The following is a 19961-nucleotide window of genomic DNA, read 5'->3' as shown; positions in this document are numbered from 1 at the left end:
AGCCCCTGGGGCCCACAGCACCTCCTCACCCCGCGGGACAGGACACGCACCTTGCCAGGCTTGTATGTGTCGTCCTGGTCAGCGGCCATGGCGTCCACATCTGTGACAGCATGGAGCAGCAGCTCCGTTATCTTGACACCCTCCTCCCCAGGAAGGGCAACTGCGATGTGCAGGGGGGTGAGGGCCCTCAGCTGCAGAGGCAACATGGGTAGGGGTGAGGGCCCGCTCCCAGGTGAGCGGCACCCCCAGGGCCCCACCCCTCTCAGAACCCCACAGCACTGCCTCGTGATGATATGTGGGAATGTGACAAGATGTTCCTGTTTGCTGGGCCTGCAGCCAGCCAGCAGCCCCATCTTCACTTTAGACCAACTGTCCCTACCTTCCTCTGAGAAGAGCCACTGCCCTTCCTGCCGGGCCCTCGGCATGGATAGCCAAGCAGCTCCTGACTCCAGACCCTGCCCAGGCCTGCCCCTTCTCCACCTGCAGAGCCCCTGACCACGTGCTGAGACACTGGCAGGAGGACCATCTCCATCTCCGGGTTCTGCTCATTCTGGGCCAGCCCCGTGGAGGTGTGAGCATCCCGCCAAGAGCGCGCAACAGACCAGGGGCGAAGTGGAGGGCTGTCTGCTCCCCACAGGCAGAACCCCCAAAGCAGGGTCTCAGGGTAACAGCTGGTGCCCGTGGAGAAAGGTTGGGAGGACAGCAGCCCGCCGCACACAGGTGCTCTCTGGTCTGCTCAGTGTCCACCCGAAGCTTAGAATAGCATGGAGCCGTGCCTGCAGAGAGGACCGTGGGAGTGTCAGATGCCTGAGCAGGAAGTGGGATGGATGAGCACGCGAACGACATCTGTCTGGCGTTCATAGGCTGCAACCTTAGCTTCGCTGGTGGGGTCGCATCCATAAGCCTAGAGGGCTATCCTGAAATTATCCCTGGTCTCCCGCAGACATGCTACCGTCCTGCACTCAGGACACCTCCATACAGAGAAGAGAAGGGGTGCACAGCCTGGCCAGGGGCTGGGGGAGTGGGGCTGGCGAGGAGAGACCCACCTGCGGCCGAGCCAGGACACCGAGCAGCAGCTGAAGCCAGACAAATCTGTCAGCCTCACTGCCCCCTGCGACCAGCCCCATGCACACCCCCTGCCCCCAGGCACACCACCCTGTAGGCCCCCACCACAACTCCCCCACCCCCTGTTCCACTCTGGCCCGGGGCCCGCCCCCCAGCACCTCTGTGTTCTCATCACCAGAGAAGAAACGGTACCGTGAGGACATTTTGAAACCAAGTGCTCTAACTTCTTGCCACTAATAAGCTCCCGTCAGCCCATCCCCTCAGCCTCGCAGGACCCCTCCACACCCCCGCGGGGGTGGGGTCCCACCTCAACAGGGAGCTGGATGTCTGTCCTGGCCCTGTTCTCCAGCAGCAGCTTCACACCGGCCACGTCTCCCGCCTTGACGGCAAAGAACAGGGCCTGCATGGGCACGCAGCACAGGTTGGGGTCCGCGCCCCGGTGCAGCAGAAGCTTGATGGTCTGCCATCTGTTCCTGTGTCTGCAAGGATTAGTGTGAGGGTCAAGGCCAGGGGACAGGCACAGGACGGCACCCCGGGGCAGCAGCGGCACTTCCTGGAAGAGGCAGCTCAGGAGCCCCAGCATTCACAGCCCCTCAATGTTCTTTCCAAGACCTCCGGCCCCTTCCTGGTGCCAGGACAGCCCCCCACTGCCAATGCCCCCTGAGCTGGCCAGCCCAGCGCTGGTCCAGCTGTAGCCCTGCCCTGCTCCAGCCTTGGGTGCCCGCCCAGCCTTGCTGGGGTCATCTGTGAGCCAGGGCATGTGGTGGGGACCAGCCCTCTCTCTCGGGTGGCCAGGAGCTGACAACATAGAGCACCTTGTACACATAGGGCATGACATCGTACCCAGACATGCACGCATGCACATACATGGCCACACTACAAACACACCACACACATGTCCATAGGTGTGCAGATACACACTGACACACACACAGCTCTGACGAGGGGCAAAGAGCCAGCATCAGTGGGGAAGCCTGGCCGGGACCTCGCCGGCCAGGACGGCAGCCCCACTGGGCAGGAAGGTCAAGGTGATGAGGAGCCACGCAGGCATTAAGAATGGCCAAGTGAGCAGGCAGATGGAGGGTCTGGCCCATCCTGCTGACCCCACCTCCCGCATGGCACAGGTGGGGCAAACAAGAAGGCAGTGGAGAGGCAGGGTGAGTCTAGAGCAGTTGTTCTCAAATGTGCTGCTTGTGGGACCCCTCTCTACCCCTAACACCTTCGGAGGACCCCAAAGAGCTTTGTTTATGCAGGTTCTATCTGCCCACATCTACGGTAGTATAATTAAGAAAAAAATTTAAATACTAATACATTTTAAAAGTAACAATAAACCCATTGCATATTAACAAAACAATCTGTTTTTATGAAAAATGTGTGCTGGCTGCATCAGAATCCGGCACTTGGAGGGCTCCCAACCCTGTGTGAGTCTGGGACATCAGGACATCACCTCCACCCACAGACTCTCTGACAGGGTCTGGGACACCTGGGGACACACTTTGAGAGGGCAGGGGCGAGGGCATTCGAGCATGTGTGTATGGGGACAAGTGTGTGATGGGGTCAAGTGTGTGATGAGTTGTGTAAGCGGGTGTGTGAGTGCACACGTGAATGTGTCACACAGTGTAGAGGGAGTGTGTGTGTGCAGGCAAATATATGTGAGCATGTCTGTGGGTGTGCATCAGTGCCTGTGTGTGGGCCTTACACAGTGCTCCCCGCCCCGCCGCAGCCAGAGCACACTCCCTGGATTCTCACTGCCACTGTCCCCGAGTTCCTAGCCAGGCCCCCTGCCCGGAACCACACAGACACCTTGGAGGCCGTGCGCAGGACAGGCCCCACGGCATCCCTGCAGGATTGGGTGTGAGCTGGGGAAGTGATGCTGGCCCACTGAGCCTGTGACCCACCCCTGAAAGGGACCCTCGGCCCTGATGCCCGTACTCCAGAAACCTACTCGGTCATGGCCTGTGCCATCTTCCTCATGGTACCATTTGTGGAGCCAGGGGCACTGAAGGAGGAGGTCTTCAGCATGCTGTGGGCCCGGGCACTCTTCTGCAGGAGGTCCTGGGACAGCATGATGGAGTAGTTGCGCACACAGATGCTGGACTCGAAGTTCGTCTCCTGGCTGCCCTGCGTGTGCCCGTCCAGACTCCTGACCACACCGTCCACCTCCTTCTCCAGGTCGCTGATGCTGTCCCGCGGTGACAGAGGGTCCCACTTCTGAGGGTTGCTCCCCAGCTCAGGGGATTCCTGAGAGAGCTGGGTGCCCGCAGACAGGCGGTCCTCCTCACTGCCCGACACAGTGGACTTCTGCTCCTGGCTGCCCAGGCTGGGCACCAATTCCTCTAAATATATGGATTCCTTGGCCACTTCGGGGAATGGGAAGACATGGTTGGGAGTTCCTGGCATATTTGAAGCTTCCTTTGGAAAGTACAAAAAGAGAAAAAAAAATCAAGTGCAGAATGAAGTCGGAGGGCCCATCCCAGCAAGCCAACTTCTTGAGCAAGGACCGACGCTCACGGCGGACGGCGTTCTTCCAGGCGTCTCGGCCGACAACAATAAAATGCTTTGCAGAAACCCAAGGATGGACGCAAACATCTGGGGGCATCACAAAGAGACCCAAGCTATACAGCAGCTACTAGCCACATGTGGCAATGGAGCTCTCAACCTGGAGCCCGTCCAGATCCGAGGTGCGCGTGAGCAGACAAAGCAGAACGTCGCCCTGTCCTGATACTGATTTTACACACAGAGAGAATCAATTGTGGATACACATGGTTAAATAAAATAGATGACTAAAATTAATTCCACCTGTTTTACCTCTTTTTAATGTCACTCCTAGTGACATTTATTTTTTTAAAGATTTTATTCATTTGAGAGAGAGAGAGAGAGAGAGATCATGAACGAGGAGAGGGGCAGAGGAAGAAGCAGGCCCCTGGCTGAGCAAGGAGGCCCAATGCAGGGCTCGATCCCAGGACACCAAGATCATGACCTGAGCCTAAAGCAGAAACTCAAGGGACTGAGCCACCCAGGCGCTCCAGTCCTAGAGACATTTAGATGACAGGACTGGCAATGGGGATTGTGTGACCTTCCTGCCCGCAGATGCTCTCCTGCATGCCCAGTTCACAGTCTCTGCTCTCTAAGCCTGGTCCCAGGGCCCATCAGCACAGCCAAGAATGCAGATTCTTGATCCCACCCCAGACCCCTGAGGCAGAAACGCTGGGGGCGGGGGAGTGCCAGGGGATCCCAGAGGACTCAAAACTTGCTGTTTGACTTTTCAGGTGAGATGAGGGGTTCTGTGGTGGGCTAAGAATGTGTCTTTAGGGGACAGCTGAAACCCGCTGATGTGGATGGAATTCTCTCTGAACTGCGCACAGCAGGGAAGGGGGAGCCTGGCAGGCTGGGGACGCAGTGGGGGGGGCCACCTGCTGGCAGCTGCCTAGTCAGGGATGTCCCCACACGCTCGCACATGTATTCCTTCTCTTATGTTGTGTACATGTCATGTGTTTCAGAGTAAGAAATTTTAAAAAAAAGTAGAGGAGTGATTTTTACAAGTATTTTAAGTGCATAAATAAATGCTTTCTGAGGCTCTTGCTGCCTCCCCAATAATGGATGAGGCTTCCCCACAGCCAGCGTCCCCCTGGAGACGCTGTGGGGACAGTACTCCCAATGAAGGGGTGACCGCACAGGGACCAAAGTGATCTCCACCCCCGTTCACACCGTCACCTTGAAACTTCCAAGTTGTCGTTCCTGTACATTAACCACCTCTGGCCAAGAAGGAGAGAGTACTCACAAACCAGATACAAGTGAATGGTGTCATAAAAGCAAAGGGACCCTACAGCTGGTTCTCAAACCCTCCACCTTCGACTTCCTGCGGGCTCCTCAGCTCCCACCTCCCTGGGAGACCTCTCCTGGCTGCCTGCACAGAGGACCCACCCAGGCCAGTGGGACCCTGTGGGGTCTTCCCTTCTCTCCCCAACCAACCCCATGCACCTGCTCCTCCTCCTCACCCAGGCCAACAAGACCCTGTGGGACCTGGCCTCCTCACCTCCACCACACCTGCTCCCCCTCCCCACCCGGGGCAGCGGGACCCAAGGGCTCTGGCCTCCTCCCACATGCACCTGTTCCCCCCCACCTACCCCGCACCCTGAAATCCTCAGGACCTGGTGTGGTCCCCCCCAGAGAACTAAAGGCAGGAGCCAAGGCCTGTCCAGTAGAAGCAGGGGCAGGGGCCATGGTCTGGTAACTGAGACTCTCTGCCTACCGCAGGGCATAGGCTACTGCTCAGTAGAAGCCTCTTCTCAAGGAAGAAATTCAGGAGACAGGGATGAGGTGAGAGAAGGGTCCCCACTCAGGGACCTTTTCTAGTGCCGTTCCCTCACCCACCCAGAAGGGGCCCTGACCACAAGGAGAGAAAGCTACAGCCCCCACGGAAGGCTTGCTGGGCAGAGGTCAGTCCCAGGCCTGCTGGCCTCACAGGGCTGACCCTCAGGGTCCAGGGCTTCCTGAGGGGTGTGGAGATGCGGTCCCATAGCCAGCACTCAGGAGACCGGCCCTGGGGGTTGCCCTGCCTTGCGGAGAGCAGGCCCTCGGACACCACCCTGCTGGGAACCCATGCTGGAACAGAGGCGTACAGAGCGCCCCTGTGGCAGTGGTGGGGCTCCCGGACAGATGAAACGCAGGACCACCATGGAACCCCATGGTCCCATGGCTGGGGGTGCTTCCCAAACAATATGAAGCAGGAGTTCACACCAACACTTGACCGGGGACTTCTGGGCAGCACTCTTCACACCCAGCAAAGGGGGACTTCCCTCTCAAATTACCAGCCTTCCCTCCCTTCCCTGGGCCTGCAGGAGGGTCTCCAGCTGACCACTGTGCATGTGGCCAGGATGGGACACAGATCCCTTGGTGTTGCAACAAGAGCTCGGGACACCCGAGCAGGTGTGCTGGCTCCGTCCCTGCCTCCTGCTCCCTGCCCTTGGGCCTTAGTGTCCCTTCACCCCACCTGAAGCCGATCTGCACAAAGATGGGGAGGCTGGGGACCACTGCCAGGAAAGTAGGACAAGTGGATGGAGGATGGGGGACAGAGATTGGGGGATGGGTGCTGCAGACCTGGGGCCAGGCCGAGGAGCTGACCTGGGGCTTGGGCTCTGTCCTCTCAGCGATGTTGGGCTTGAAGCACTGGGATGGGTAGTAGAGAAGGAAGCACATGCTGAGTGCCGTGAGGCCCTCGTCTGTGTACTTGTTCACGTCGGCCCCGTTGTCCAGCAGAAGGTTGACGATGTTGTTGTGACAGTGAACCTAGAGGGAGGAAGCCAGCCTCACGAGGACAGCAGGTGAGTGAGGCCCGCACTAAATAACTAGCCTTCTGTCGTCTGACCCTGTACATCCCACTTATGAGCTGGAAGGACAGTAGCCCCACAGAAGGGAGAGGATCCCAGATTGCCACTGGTCCACAGTCCCGGGGACACCCCGCATGGAGACTCACGGCGGCTGCAGCGAGGACGGTGTAGCCCTTGGCATCGGCCACGTCGGCGCTCGCAAGGCCGTCCCTGAGGATCCCGTAGATCCAGTCATAGTTCCCTTCCCTGGCCCTAAGGATCATGCCCTCGGCAAGCCTCTCCCTGGGCCCATGACGCGCAAAGCTTCTCCGGTCCCCCTCCAAGATGGCACCCATGTTCCAGCTGGTGTGAGCCTTCTTGTTCCTGGCAAAACAACGAGCTTCAGTGGTGAGGGCCCAGCTCTGGACGCCCACTCTGGGCCCTCCCTTCCATACCCCTCCTCTTCCTTCCTCACCCTGCTCAACCCCAAGCCCTCTTCTTCCCCTTCCAGGCCACTCCTCAGGCCCCATGCACCTTGGGGGTTACCCCACTGGGCAGTCACAGTTAGTGCAGACGCAGCACTGCAGTGTGACCTGCGGCCCCCAGGTGCGATGCTCAAGCTTATCATGGGCCCTGTACATCCCCGAGTCATCGGCCACTTCATGTGTGTGTGAAGGACCAGCCCCAGGCGGGAAGGAGGCCGGGCACACACATGGGTCTGGCGCCCAGCACCAAGCCCTCACATCCCACCTCTGCTCATTCTCTTTTCTTTTCTTTTCTTTTCTTTTTTAAAAAGAAAATTTATTTACTTGACAGAGAGAGAGACAGTGAGAGAAGGAACACAGGCAGGGGAGTGAGGGAGAGGGAAAAGTAGGCTTCCCGCCGAGCAGGGAGCCAAACGCGGAGCTTGATCCCAGGACCCTGGGATCATGACCTGAGCTGAAGGCAGATACTTGACCTCTGAGCCGCCCAGGCGCCCCTCAATTGCTTTTCTATTTGAGTAGGTAACATGCAAGTCCCATGGCCTGTTCACCAGCACACACTGAAGCCTCCTGTGTGCACATAACCTCCTCCACAGTCAAGAATCTATGGGTTTATGGCAGCTTCTGTGCCCAGTTACCAACAATTACTGGCTCAGCTGATGTCTGCATGATGGATGGACGGATGGACAGGTGGATGGAGCGGTGGGTGGGCGAAGAGATGGATGGGGGAGGGAGGGACGGCGGAAGGGATGGGGGGGTGCATGAATCCCTAAGTAGCCAGACACTTGTGCTCACAAAACATGAGTTTTAAAATAGTTTTGTGACATCAGAGGACAAAGTTAAGTAAACAAATGAAAATACTCTTGACAATTTTAACTTAGAAAGATCAGTTTCCATCAGGTAGCTGCTAACTTCCAGGGCTGGGAAGGAGAGGAAGAGGATCTTTGGTGATCAACACAGAGCAGCGCCATCCTTCTCGGCCATTCTGAAGAAGCCCGAGGCTCGGCCAGCCCCCTGACTACTGCTGCCCTGGTCCCCGACCTTGGCTCTCGGGTCAGAGCCATACTCATCCTTCAGGGTGACAGCAGTCCCCTCTCTTTGCGTGGACTTCATGCAGATTCCAAAGTATGGGACACCTGGTCACACACACAACCTGCAGAGGCTGGTGTGCTGGTTCCAACAGGCACAGAGGAAACATGTATATGGTTCCAGAACCCAAATTTGAACTCAGCCCCACAAGCTCAGGAGCTGACCCTCTTCCACAGCGCCTTGCCAGGCTCTACATTCTAGGGCCCACCCTGGCTCCGTGCTCATCAAGCAACTTCCTGACAGCTCCTTCCGCCAATTGCTGGTGAGCAGGAGCCCGAGTACCAGTCTGCTGTGCCACCATCGATGGCCCTAGCATGAGCGCACAGATCCTGGGAGGGACACAGATGCCCCGACTGGGTCAGGCCCCTGCAGCTTTGCCCAGGCTATTTCCTGCCCCAGCCCTCTCCTCGAAACCCAGCATGTCCCAGCACTCAGGCCCAGCGTGGTGTTCCCTCCCCCTCCATCACTGGGTTGCTTGCATCAAATAGAAGAAGCACATTTGCTTTAACCAGACAGATGGCCCTGCAAATTACTCAGCCAGGCCCCAGGGACCCCCCCCCCAAGGGGTCCCGGTGCCGAGCACAGGCCAGTCAGAGGAGGGGAGGAGCTGGTCTTCTGGGCGCCTAGTGAGGAGGATCGGTGTGAGGACTTACCTGTACTTGTAAGCTTGCTTCTGGATTTTGACCATCAAGGGGGTCTCATTTTTTATAAACCACGGCTCTCCATCCTCAACAAACGGAGGGATATCGTTAAGGAAGATCTGGGCATCTAATTCTTTGCGGAAAGAGGTGGTCATAGGCAGGTGGCTATTGTCCGTCGAGTAGATGTACATTTCTGGAGGCAGGGTTAGGTTGTCATTCAGAAGAAATCGCTTATAGTCATAGAAAAAGGGGTCGTGCTCCTCAAGCAGGCCCCACTCCGTCTTCTCCTCGCCTGAAAGGCTGATTCTAGCAGGAGCGTGCGTGAGGAAGCCCGAGTACTCAGGGTAGTTGTGTATGGAGAAGCTGCCGGGGACCTCCGTGCAGAGCTTGATGAGCTGCCCCCGAAACCATAGCCCGACGTCCTGGCTGCCATCGGGATAGGTCTCAATGCCCGGCCCGAACCGCTGGTCTGCTTTGTACAGCCCCTGCAAGCCGGGTTCACCGGCGCCAAAGAGACAGCTCAGCAGGGCTGTCTGTTCTTCTTCAAATCAAAAAACTCAACCATCCTAAGAATTGTATGCTTTCATTCAACAAATATTTGTGGAGGCTTAGCAGGCACCAGGCCCAGGGGCCAAAAGCAAATGTGTAAACACAGAACATGTTGGTGGAGAAAGGTGCTGTGGGCCAGGGGTGGTCAGGGGCAGCCTCACTGGGAAAGTGGGGATACCCCCTGGGGGTCTCCACACAGAAACATGTGGGGAATATCACGTGTGGGCTCATCTCAGGGAACCCCTTGCTGCACCGGGGGGCCCAGCCCAGGCACCCCAGCAGCATGGGGGGGCAGAGCTGCTGGGCACTGGGTCAGAGAGACATCAGAGGGCATGAACTGAGAAGGCAGGAGGAGGAGGGGGAGGAGGGAGAGGAAGAAGGGGGCAGGAGGGGGAGGAGGGGAAAGCTAACCCTCCCTTTCAGCAAACCCAGCGGAGCAAAGTGATTCCTGGACCTCCCTGGGTGCTCCCACTGGGCGGGATGTTGTCTGTGCTGCCCGGGGGATGTATGGAGTGGGAACGGCCAGGAGGGTCTTGAATGAAAGACAATGCCAACCACCCCCCCCACAAGAAGGAAACTGGGAAAAGCGCTCCAGCACAGGGAGCTCAGAGAGAAGCCCCCCTTCCCAGAGAGCTGTGTGCCCCCTGTGCTGACACTGAAGGACAGTGGAGGTCACTGGGAGGACCAAGGAAATAGCCTGGGCAAAGCTGCAGGGGCCTGACCCAGTCGGGGCATCTGTGTCCCTCCCAGGATCTGTGCACTCATCTGTGAAACCTGTGTCAGAGCTCTCCGACTGCAAGCCCCAGGGCTGGGCACGTGGCATATAACGCTATGTGACACAAGGCCCTGCCCACAAGAGCTTGTAGTCTAGAACAGGCCAAAGAAATGAGAAAAGAATGAGCAAAATGTGTTGAGGATGACTTCAACACGGGGGAGGAGGAAGGCAGAGGACTTCTGGAAGAATCTGCGGGGCAGCCAGAGGGCAGGAAGTGTCACCACAGTCTGTGAAAGTGGCTTGGGCGGGGGCAGTACACATGCAACCTAGAAGCTCCTGGTCACTGAAGAGGCATGAGCCACAAGATGGGATGGGCAGGTTAAGACTGGGGACAGGGCAAGGCAAGAGGCTCAGGGAGGCAGACAGTTGGAAAAGCAGCTGCTGCAGATCTATGAGGAGTCCAGAGGCTCGTACCCCAAGAGCTGACCCAAGAGCTCCCCTTCTAGGAATCTATCAAAAGGAAATAATCCCAATATCCTCTAAGCTATGGTCACATACATTCATGACGGTTGTAGAGCAGCAGACCATAATAATACTAACAGCTACAATGCTAACAAAATATAATCCTAATAATAGTCATGTCTACAGGATACAACACAACACAGGCTTAAAAATCTGTCTTTGATACACATTTATTTGCAATCAAAAAATGCCCTTCTAGGAATGAATGTATCCAAAAGATCACCAACAAAAGCACAGAATGATTAACGAGTGAGACCTTCACCGCTGGGCCCTTTGGCACAACAAAGACGGGAGAAAAGCTCCCATTTTGGTCAATCCTTCCCACAAGATGCCCGGATGACGGGAAACGGCAGGCAACCGTGGAAAGCTCGCAGAGCACATGTCCCACTGCCTAAGTGGGAGGACCTCGCCCGGGCCCGTGTGTGCACATGCAAAATTAAAGCAGTAGAAACAATCACCAATGACAAGAGTGGACACCAGAGAGAAGAGAAGGGATGGATGCCCAGCTCCTCTGGGTGGGCCACACTTGCTGGGTCTGCCTTCAGAAAAAAAAATCAGGTTTTTTAACTTAAGTACAAAACAAGATTAAAGCAAGGTTTTAAAAATCAGATCCTAAAAAATGAAAGCAAAACAAGTGAGTGCAGCTCTACATCCAGGTGTTGGATTAACTGAGCAGAGAGGAATTCTGTTCCATGACTGTGTTCCACATTGCTGAGGGGTCAGCTGTGGGGACAAAAGGAAGGCAAACGAGCATTGAGTTGCTTTCAGGAGACATAGTGGGGGTCGCAATGCTATGTTATTATTCTGAAACTGTCATATGTATTTTATGATGTAAAGCAGGTAAGAAATGTTAATGGTTAGAAATGAAGATTTTTAAGACCGAGAGGAAAGATATGCAAATACAATACCGTGGCTGTTGAGTAAAAAACCAGAGGAAAAAGCCGGGGACTCCTCATAGCAAAATGCAAAAAAACCACCAAAGCCAGCTGGAGTTGTGTCAAGTGCAAGAGCCAAACTCCAGGGGCTCCCGTGAGCCGAAGAGCACCAACCGGGTCTCCAAGAACTTAGCGACTGTGATGTACGGAGGGAAACCAGATCTGTTAAAATCCATGAGTTTATAAAGACACGAAACCCATTCCCTAAGCTCCACAGATCACCACTGAAGAATGTTAGAGAGCAATCACCTTACAACTCTGACAACCAGCAAAGAAAGGGAAATGGTCAGGGGTCATTTTGCTTTTCCCATTAAACTACCTCCAAGTAACCAAAGAGCTGATGAAAGGTGTCATAAATCAAGGAATTCTGGTTAATAAAAGAAGGAGATTTAGAATGTCGCTGTCATGCAGCCTCTCATGAAATAATGGTCATTGATATTCTCCAAAATCACACAAAGGGAGGCAATGGGACTGCAGACCCCGTCCCCCACCGGCCAATCCTGACACTGCATGAAGAAAGACAACCAGACCTGTGTCCCGCATTGGGTTTCTGACAAAGACACGAAGGCCAGCAGTGGAAAAAGGACAGTCTTCTCAACCGACGGCCCAGGAACAACTGGACACCAGCACATGGGGGCAGGGGAGGGGAGGAGAACCAATCCCCGTATCACGTGAAATGCAAAAGTTACCTCAAAATGGATCACAGACCTGAATGTCAGCACCCAGACCATAACATGGAGGCGAGAACACGGACAAAAAGTCTTGGTCACCTTGGGTTAAGCTAAGATTCTATAACTAGGATATAAAAAAAAGCAAGAACTAGGAAAGAAAATTTGATAAGCCTACGAGTGGCTGAAATGAAACCAGCAGATGACACCAAGGGTTGACAGAACGTGGAGCAAGGACAACATTAGCATCTGATGGGCTGAAACGGAATGTGGCACAGCCACTTTGGAAAACCACTGGGGGGTGTCCTGTAAAATGCGCCACACACCTAACAAGTGGTTAGCAATCCCCACCCAGGTATTTATGCAAATGCAAAAAAAGACAGGCACAGGAGGACTTGTAATCCAGTTCTTAGCAGCTTCATTCATAAGAACCAAAAACTGGAAAGAACTCAAACATGCGGCTCTCCATGAAGCAATGAAGACTATGTCATATGCACACCATGGAATACTGCTTCCTAGTAAAAGAAAGGAATTGTGACATATGCAAATATGTCTGAATCTCAGGGTCATGGGGGACTAGAGGGCGGGGCTACACACAACCACAAGACACCGTACATAAATGTGTGTAGAAGGTTGATTCACAACTGCTCAGAGCTGGAAGCTAGCCCAACACCCATCAGCTGGGGGGACAACGGTGGCCGAGCCAGGCGCTGCCAGAGCACTCAGCGCTGGGGACCAAGTTTTGGACTCACGGCAACGCAGGTGGATCTCTGATGCCCTTTGCTAAGTGAAAGGTCTACATATTGTATTTTGTTAACAGGACATTCTTTCAGAAGCAAGAGGACTGGCTGAGGGCCGGGCGGGAGGAGGGACTGTCCCAAAGGGGCACGGGTCATGTCAGGGGATGGAAGTTTCCTGTGTGTTGACGGCAGTCCTAGTCACAGGGCTCTACACCCGAGAAGGGGTAAACCAACGTGGATGGGTTTTCCTGGGAGAACGCAAGAGGAGGAAAGTTATGTCATTGACAAGTTTCAAGACACCGTATGTGAGATGATCTGGTTTACGTATAGAAACTAAACATTTACAGTGCATTTACAGTTGACTCTAAAGGACACACAGAGACTGATATCCAGCCCTGCTCTGGAAAACGGGACCCAGGAGAGGCCTGTCTTCTTACTGGGTTCGTCTTCTTCTCATGAGCCCTATTATTGTATCTTATTCCTGGTACTGTTTTTTTTTTTTTTAATTTATTTATTTGACAGACAGAGATCACAGGTAGGGAGAGAGGCAGGCAGAGAGAGAGGAGGAAGCAGGCTCCCTGCCGAGCAGAGAGCCTGAAGTGGGGCTCGATCCCAGAACCCTGGGATCATGACCTGAGCCGAAGGCAGAGGCTTTAACCCACTGAGCCACCCAGGCGCTCCCACCTGGTACTGTTTTAATCTTCACAAATAACAAAGCTACCACTTGGTACACAAATAAAATTCCCCAGAACCTAAATATCCCTTGATCCAGGGGCCTGGAGGACCCCAACCCTCCCCCACACAAAGGGTAACCCTGCCCCTCCCCTGCACATGGAGCAGCCTCGCCACCCCCTCCAATACAGGGCATCCCGACCCTCCCCTGCACAAAGGGCAGCCCGCCCCTCACCTGGAAGAGCCTGGTCTTCTGGAACATGGTGCCATAGCCTTCTCGGTAGCTCAGGTAAAACATGCCGGTGAAACTGGAGCCGTCGGGCCACAGGTAGGTGCCCAGCCCATGGCGGTGGTCACGATAACACTGCCCGCGGTAAGTCTGTGGAGAGCCCCCAAACTGGCAGGCCTGAGAGGCCACTCCTTGCCACCCCCCAGGACCCTTCAGGAAGCTCTCCAGGCTGGCGGCAGAGCGGCCCCCAGGGGTGGTGCTAGCCATGCCAGCCACAGGCTCCCTCCAAGTCGGGGAGCACAGTGTCCATTATAGGTGGTCCCTTACCTGTGTAGAGCAGGTGCTCGGGGGTGGGTGCCCTGGTGGCCACGATTGCTCCCTCCCTCCCACCCTGGCCCAGGCCAGGGAATGTGCACAGGTGTGGCTGTAGCCAGGACAGGGTTTGGGTGGGAGCCGGCTGCACGCAGGAGCTCTGACCCAGGCTCAACTCCATCCTCCTGGGCTCCCAGGCAGCAGGCTGGCCCAAGCAGTGGGGAGGCCACCAGCCTCGGGCTCCCCTATGTGGCCCCAGGGGCAGGCTATGAACCCTGGCTGGGAACCCTGGAGTGGCTTTGCTTTTAAAGGCCTCCATCCTGAGCCATGGGTGCAGGCCTCTATCTGTTCTGTGCCGAGCCCCACAGATGTCAGGGGCGGGTCTGTCTGAGCCAAGACCCCTTTACAGGGGTCTTGGGAGGAAAAAAAGAATGTAATGCCCATTCTGAGCCCTTTCCAATCCCCAGACTGCTGCTGGTGCATGGCTGACAGCCTCTGTCCACAGCAGGAGTGGGCTGGGTCCAACAGTGCTCACAGACCACTCTGGAGGAACGCGGTGGCAACTGTTGCCAGTTTGCTGTCCCTTCTCTTTCCTCTGGTCATGGAGAGGACTACCCATGCGGTTGGTGGTGGACTGACCCCAGCCCCCAGGCACATGGTACCAAGCCTGGCCAGCCTGAGGACTCCAGCCTTTGACCCGAGCCCTTACTTGGTTTTGGCCACAGGACCCACACCCCAGCCAGATCAGTGCCTTGAGTGGGCCTTTCCTCTCTCCCAGGAGTGTGTGATGCAGTTCCCGTGGGCTTACCAGATGGTGGAGGGTCACTCTGGACCCTCCCACATGAAGATGGGGAGAGGTGGCCCAACAGGGTCATTGGAATCCGTGGATCCAGCCAAGCCTAGGGCAACATGACCCCCAGGGATGGACTTTTCAGTTCCAATATCCAACAGAGGCCCTTTTTAGTCTCCCCGGGGGTTGAATGTGAGCTCAGTAATGGTTCCTGGGGAGGCCGTCCAGCCCAAGGACACTTGCCGTGTAGAGAGGCACAGGACTGGGGCAGTCCCTCTCCCACCAGCACCCATCTAATTTGCATGGTTTTGTAAGAGCAAATCAGAGTCCACCCAACTTTAAAAAAAAAAATCTTAACTTGCATACTCTTTGTGTAGAACTGCAAGGGGCAGGCATTTAGCCCTCTGGTCACTTGGGTGTGTGTGCACAGGGTGGGATTTCTGTCCACTCCCTGGGAGAAAGCCCTGGAGGGACCCTGAAAGTCTATAAGGTTTCTCTCTAGACACTTTTCCAGTGAGAAAGAGGTTAGCCTAGCACCCTTCCTGCCAGTGGTCTGCAAGTTCACCTCACGTTCCTCTTAGAAGAGAAGAGACCAGGGGCACCTGCGTGGCTTGGTCAGTTGAGCATCTGACTCTTGTTCTCAGCTCAGGTCATGCTCTCAGGGTTGTGAGATCAACCCCATGTCTGGCTCTGCACTGAGCATGGAGTCTACTTAAGATTCTCTCTCTCCCTTTGCCCCTCCACCCTGCTCCCTCTCTCCCTCTCTTAAAAAAAGAAAGAAAGAAAGAGAAAGAAAGGAGAAGCGAGACAGCAGTGGCTGGCTGAGCCTGGCCAGGAGGGAAGCAGCAGTGGGAGCCGGTTACCTCACCCGTGGGCCAAGAGAATTCACCATGCCCCAGCTTCATGTCCAGCCCGAAGTCCCCTCTGTACACACAGCCGTCCTGCCACTCCTGCACGCCTTGGACCAGCTGGATGTAGGTCTCCTTCAGGTCCTGCTTCCTGGAGGGACCCTCAGACTCCTCCTCCTCCTCCTCCTCCGGGGCCTCTGGGATGTCTCTAGGGAGGTGAAGAGCGAGGGAGGGACACAATGACACAGGCCTGATGAATGACGGTGCCAAGAACCCCAGGCCATCTCAGTTCTTCCTCCCAACCACCCCCCCAGGGCAGATGCTATTGCTACCCTCATTCTGCGGAAAGGGAAACTGAGGTACGGGGGGGGGGGGGGTGCAGTGATGACCCCAGGTCACACGGGAAGTGCACAACCCTGTGTCTGTTCCACATGCCTAAATGGCTGCCAGTTTCCTGGAGGCACACCCAGCTCTGCTACCTGGAGGCTGACAGTCGCCCTGCTCCACCTGTTTTCAGGGCAAGCCTTGTGCCCTCCACCAGCCCAGAGTGCTCCCGGCAGGGGCTTCTCTCAGGAGCCAGCAGCTGGTGCACAGCGGGCAGGAGGTGGACGCTTGGCAGACTTGCATGGGCCCGTAAATGGCCTAACAAAGGAGAGGAGCAGCAAGCTGACCCGGATGGCAACAGGGATGGGGCCGAGAATGGGCACCAAGGTGAGGTTGCTTCTTTTTTGCTCGTGCTATCTAAAAGTACAAATCCTGACTTAAAAGAGGACCTACTCCTACCCACCATCACACACACATGGCCTCCCTCTCTGCCTCCCTCTCAAGTTGAAAGGGCTCTCTGGAGATGCTGCATCTTGGTGTCTCTGGTCTATGGACCTCTGCCACTGTCAGGTGGACAGTCTAGGATGGGCCTGGGCCAGTGTGACTACTGTCCTTCAGCCAAGGGGAAGTGTGGACATAAAGAAGCACATGAAGAGAAGGTGATATGTAGACACACGAAGAAGACAGCCACTTACAAGCCAAGGAGAGTGGCCTGGAGCACAGTCTCCCTCTCACCCTCAACAGAAACAACCCTGCCTACACCTTGACCCTGGACTTGCAGCTTCCACACTGAAAGACAATAAGTCTCCTGTATTCAGGATGCCCAGCCTGTGGCAGCCTGTCGCAGCCCGAGCAAACTCCTACACCACTTCTCCTCCCACTTGGATACCCTAGTTGCTTAATTCAACAAATAGGAACCAAGGGAAATGTTCCTTTAAAAAACAAATGGAGATGATTTTAAGATCAATCAGGAACATCATTAACACAACCAGTCAGCTCCAAGGCCCGGAGCAGGGTCCCCAGAGATGGCCAGCTGGCAAGGTGAACAAGGGCTTGGCCACCCAGTTCTGCCACCAGACTGGTCCCTTCCCCTCTTGTGACTCAGCAATTTGCCTCCTCTGCAAAAGGGGGGCTCTTGTCAGTCCGCTCAGACTATTGCAAAGCCCCACAGACTGGGGGCCTTGGACCACACACATTTGTTTCTCAGTCTGGAAGGGGCCCTGAGGCTGGGGGTGTCTGCAGACTCCATTCCCGGTGAATGCCAGCTTCCTAGCTCACAGACGGCACCTGCTCACTGTGTCCTGGTGAGGCCAAGAGGGAAAGCTTTAGCTTCTTCCTTTTCTTATGAGGGTAGTTATCGTACCATGGGGCCCCACGACCTCATCTAAATCTACTCCCTCCATCTCCAGGGCTGGGTGGGGGGCATGGAGGACAGCTGATCCATGGGAGGGTGTGCTGGGCTTCTGTTCACAAATGCAAGTCACCATGACATTGGGGATGAGGCCTTTAACATGGATTCTGGCGCCAGGGAAGAGCCAGGGAGAGACAGTCTGTACCGGGGACAAATACAATAGGATTACAGGGTGGGTTTCACAGAAGGCCAAGATAAGGCTCTGAGGGTGGTATCTGGCCCAAAGTAGACCTTCTCACAGTTACCGTACTGTGAAGAAGCTGTGCCAACTTGGGAAGGCCACAGTATAAAGCCGATGTTCCTAAGGCCATGAGGAAGTGACACAGAAAGGCAGAGTGGGAGAGCTAGGAGGAGTATGCGGACATCAGGCAGGGGGCTCCTTATCAACTGTTGTAATTTTCCTCAGGGGTTGCTGATACAACAACGTTAAGGTTTTCCTATCTCTCCAGAGAGGAGTTTTGAGGAGCAAAATAACTTTTAGCGGTTTTTAACACCTTCCCCAATGCTGGATCCCAGCTAAGTGGCCCCCAGGGTCAGGCAGGAACCACCCTGTGGGAGCCCCCACCCCACCCCTCACCTTTTGGTAAAGAGCATCTCCATTGTCCTGGACCTCTCCAGGGTTCCCTGGTCCTTGGTGGCAGCAGGCATGATGCCCCTCCCCACCAGCTGATTTTCATAGATGTTAACATCTGGGATTTCGAAATAGAAGGCTGAGGAATAACTATTCTCCATGCCTCTCGTCTTCGAACCTGGAAGCAAAGCCACGGACCCACATTTGCCCTCAGGGCTCCTGGCGACGTCCAGGGACTGGCCCACAGCCCCCATCCACCTCAGAGAAATAAAGCCCCCTCCCCCTAACCTAGATGCCCCATCCTATTGGAAACTCCGGGAGAAACCTTCGCCAGCGCCCCTAGGGGCTCCTGGTCCCTCCCGGGCGGCGGGAACCACATTAAGGACGGTTGGAGCCACCCTCCCACGACCTCTTAGGGTCCTGTGTTGGGCTCAGTATTATGCCTGCTAATGGCCCCAGAGGGGCCACAAACAGCGGGCGCCCCCTCCCCCACAGGCCTCTGGAGCCAGCCCGCGAGGATGGGCCGACAAGTGCAGGGACGCGGCCCTCGCCGGACCTCACACTCACAGCCTCTCAAGCCTGCCGGGTCCCAAATAGCCTGCCGGCCCCGGGCCGGGAGTCAGAGGGCCAGTCCCAGGGGACGTCGGGTGCCAGGCACGGGCCTCCGCCGCCGCCCCCCACGAGCTCCGGGACACGGAGCTCCCCGCGCTCCCGCCGGGATCCCGACCGCACCCCTGCCGCGGGGCCGCACCGAGGCTCGGAGAGCTGGCACCCAGCGTTCCGGTCCGCCCAGAACCGCCAGCTCAGAGCAGCCCCGCGCTACGCCCCGCAGCCCAGAGCGTCGGGTTTCCCTGGAGACCGCTTCTCGGCCTCCGCCAATCCCCGCGCCCGGCCCGCCCAGGCCCCGCCCAGGGGCGTCCCTCTGTGATCTCACAGGGCCCCGAGCGCCCTCCCCCGCCGAGCCCCACCAAGCTCCCGCGCGTGCTGGGCTTCCTTCTGAGCCCGGCAAGAGGCGTGGCGAACCTGCCGGCCAAGTCTCCACCGCGAACCCCAACATCCACTTCCAGCAGAGGACGGGGAGCAAGCTGTGGGACGGGGCCTCCCCGGGGCTTAGCGCTAAAAGCTCCAACGCCTCCGGGAACCGAGCACCGGGACTGTGCGTGTAGGACACCGGAGGAAACCGAGGCACAAGGAGATTCGCTCGCCCAGCGCCGCGTGCCCGCACGCCGCAGAGCCAAGTTCTGATGGAGCTCTGCCGGACTCCAAAGCCGATTTTCGTCGGTTCCGTGCAAGTCTGTAGCAGACACGGAGCGGGAGCTGTCCGCTGCTGCGACAGGGCGACCGAGGGGCTCCAGGTCACGGAGACAAGGATTCGCTGTGTGGACCGAAGCGTCACTGGGGAAGACTGCGGAGTCCTGGATAGGGTCTCAGAGGCGGCGCGGGAGCTCTCCAGAGAGAGGGTAGCGCAGGGAATCGGGTTAGGAAGCGGAGGCGCAGCAGGGGGAAACAGCTCAAGGGCTTTCTGCCACTGAAGCCACTGGAGGCTTTGAGAGGGGTGGGGCTCTCTTCAGGCGCGGGGCCTGGAATCCTCGCCCCAGGCTGCAAGGGGAAAGGGATACTCAAAGCCCATGCCCAGTCCTTTCCCAGTGGCTAGATTCTGTCTAGGGTTCTGGGGTGCTTCCTCCAGCCCTTTACCTCCCAATTCACCTCTTCTTTCATACCCACCTTGGTTCCTGGATCTCCCCTCTCTATCTCTTATCTTTCCCCCTGAGGTCCCATCTCCCTGCCACACTCCCTCCAAATGCGGGTTTGGGAATTTAAAGCACAAAGACTGTCTTTAAAATTCCTTTGTGGGGGGTGCCTAGATGGCTCAGTGGGTTAGGTGACTTTGATTCTTGATTTCTGCTCAGGTCAGGATCTCAGGATGGTAGAATCGAGAGTCCCCCACATGGGGCTCTGTTCAGCCCAGAGCCTGCTTCTTCCTCTCCTCCTCTCCCCATTCCTGCTCTTTCTCTCTAAAATAAATAAAATCTTTAAAAATAAAATTCCCTTGCTATGAAAAGAGAAAGAGGGACACCTGTGCGGCGCA

At 56.2% G+C, this 19961-nt stretch overlaps 1 protein-coding gene across 12 annotated transcripts in view; it reads right to left on the bottom strand.

Moving 5' to 3' along the window:
* ANKMY1 (ankyrin repeat and MYND domain containing 1) overlaps window positions 1-19434 on the bottom strand; it is a 43608-nt gene extending 24174 nt beyond the window's left edge. The window contains exons 1-10 of one of the 12 annotated variants that reach the window (XM_082689759.1): window positions 18896-19434; window positions 17879-18050; window positions 15582-15774; window positions 13623-13766; window positions 8599-9071; window positions 6542-6758; window positions 6166-6354; window positions 3011-3477; window positions 1373-1544; window positions 51-191 (exon numbers count right to left, since the gene is read on the bottom strand). In XM_082689759.1, the coding sequence (XP_082545885.1) occupies window positions 51-191; window positions 1373-1544; window positions 3011-3477; window positions 6166-6354; window positions 6542-6758; window positions 8599-9071; window positions 13623-13766; window positions 15582-15774; window positions 17879-18050; window positions 18896-18929 (2202 nt within the window). In that variant the 5' untranslated portion in view covers window positions 18930-19434. Of the gene's footprint in view, window positions 1-50; window positions 192-1372; window positions 1545-3010; window positions 3478-6165; window positions 6355-6541; window positions 6759-8598; window positions 9072-13622; window positions 13767-15581; window positions 15775-17878; window positions 18051-18439; window positions 18745-18895 lie in introns of those variants that run through there. The other 11 variants (XM_082689755.1, XM_082689758.1, XM_082689760.1 and 8 more) reach the window with 11 other exon arrangements.
* Between the last annotated feature and the right edge of the window lie 527 nt (window positions 19435-19961).

Source organism: Mustela nivalis, assembly GCF_964662115.1.
Source record: "Mustela nivalis genome assembly, chromosome: 11".
NCBI lineage: Eukaryota > Metazoa > Chordata > Mammalia > Carnivora > Mustelidae > Mustela > Mustela nivalis.
Note: the sequence above shows the minus strand (reverse complement) of the source record. Positions and strands in the feature narration are given on the sequence as shown.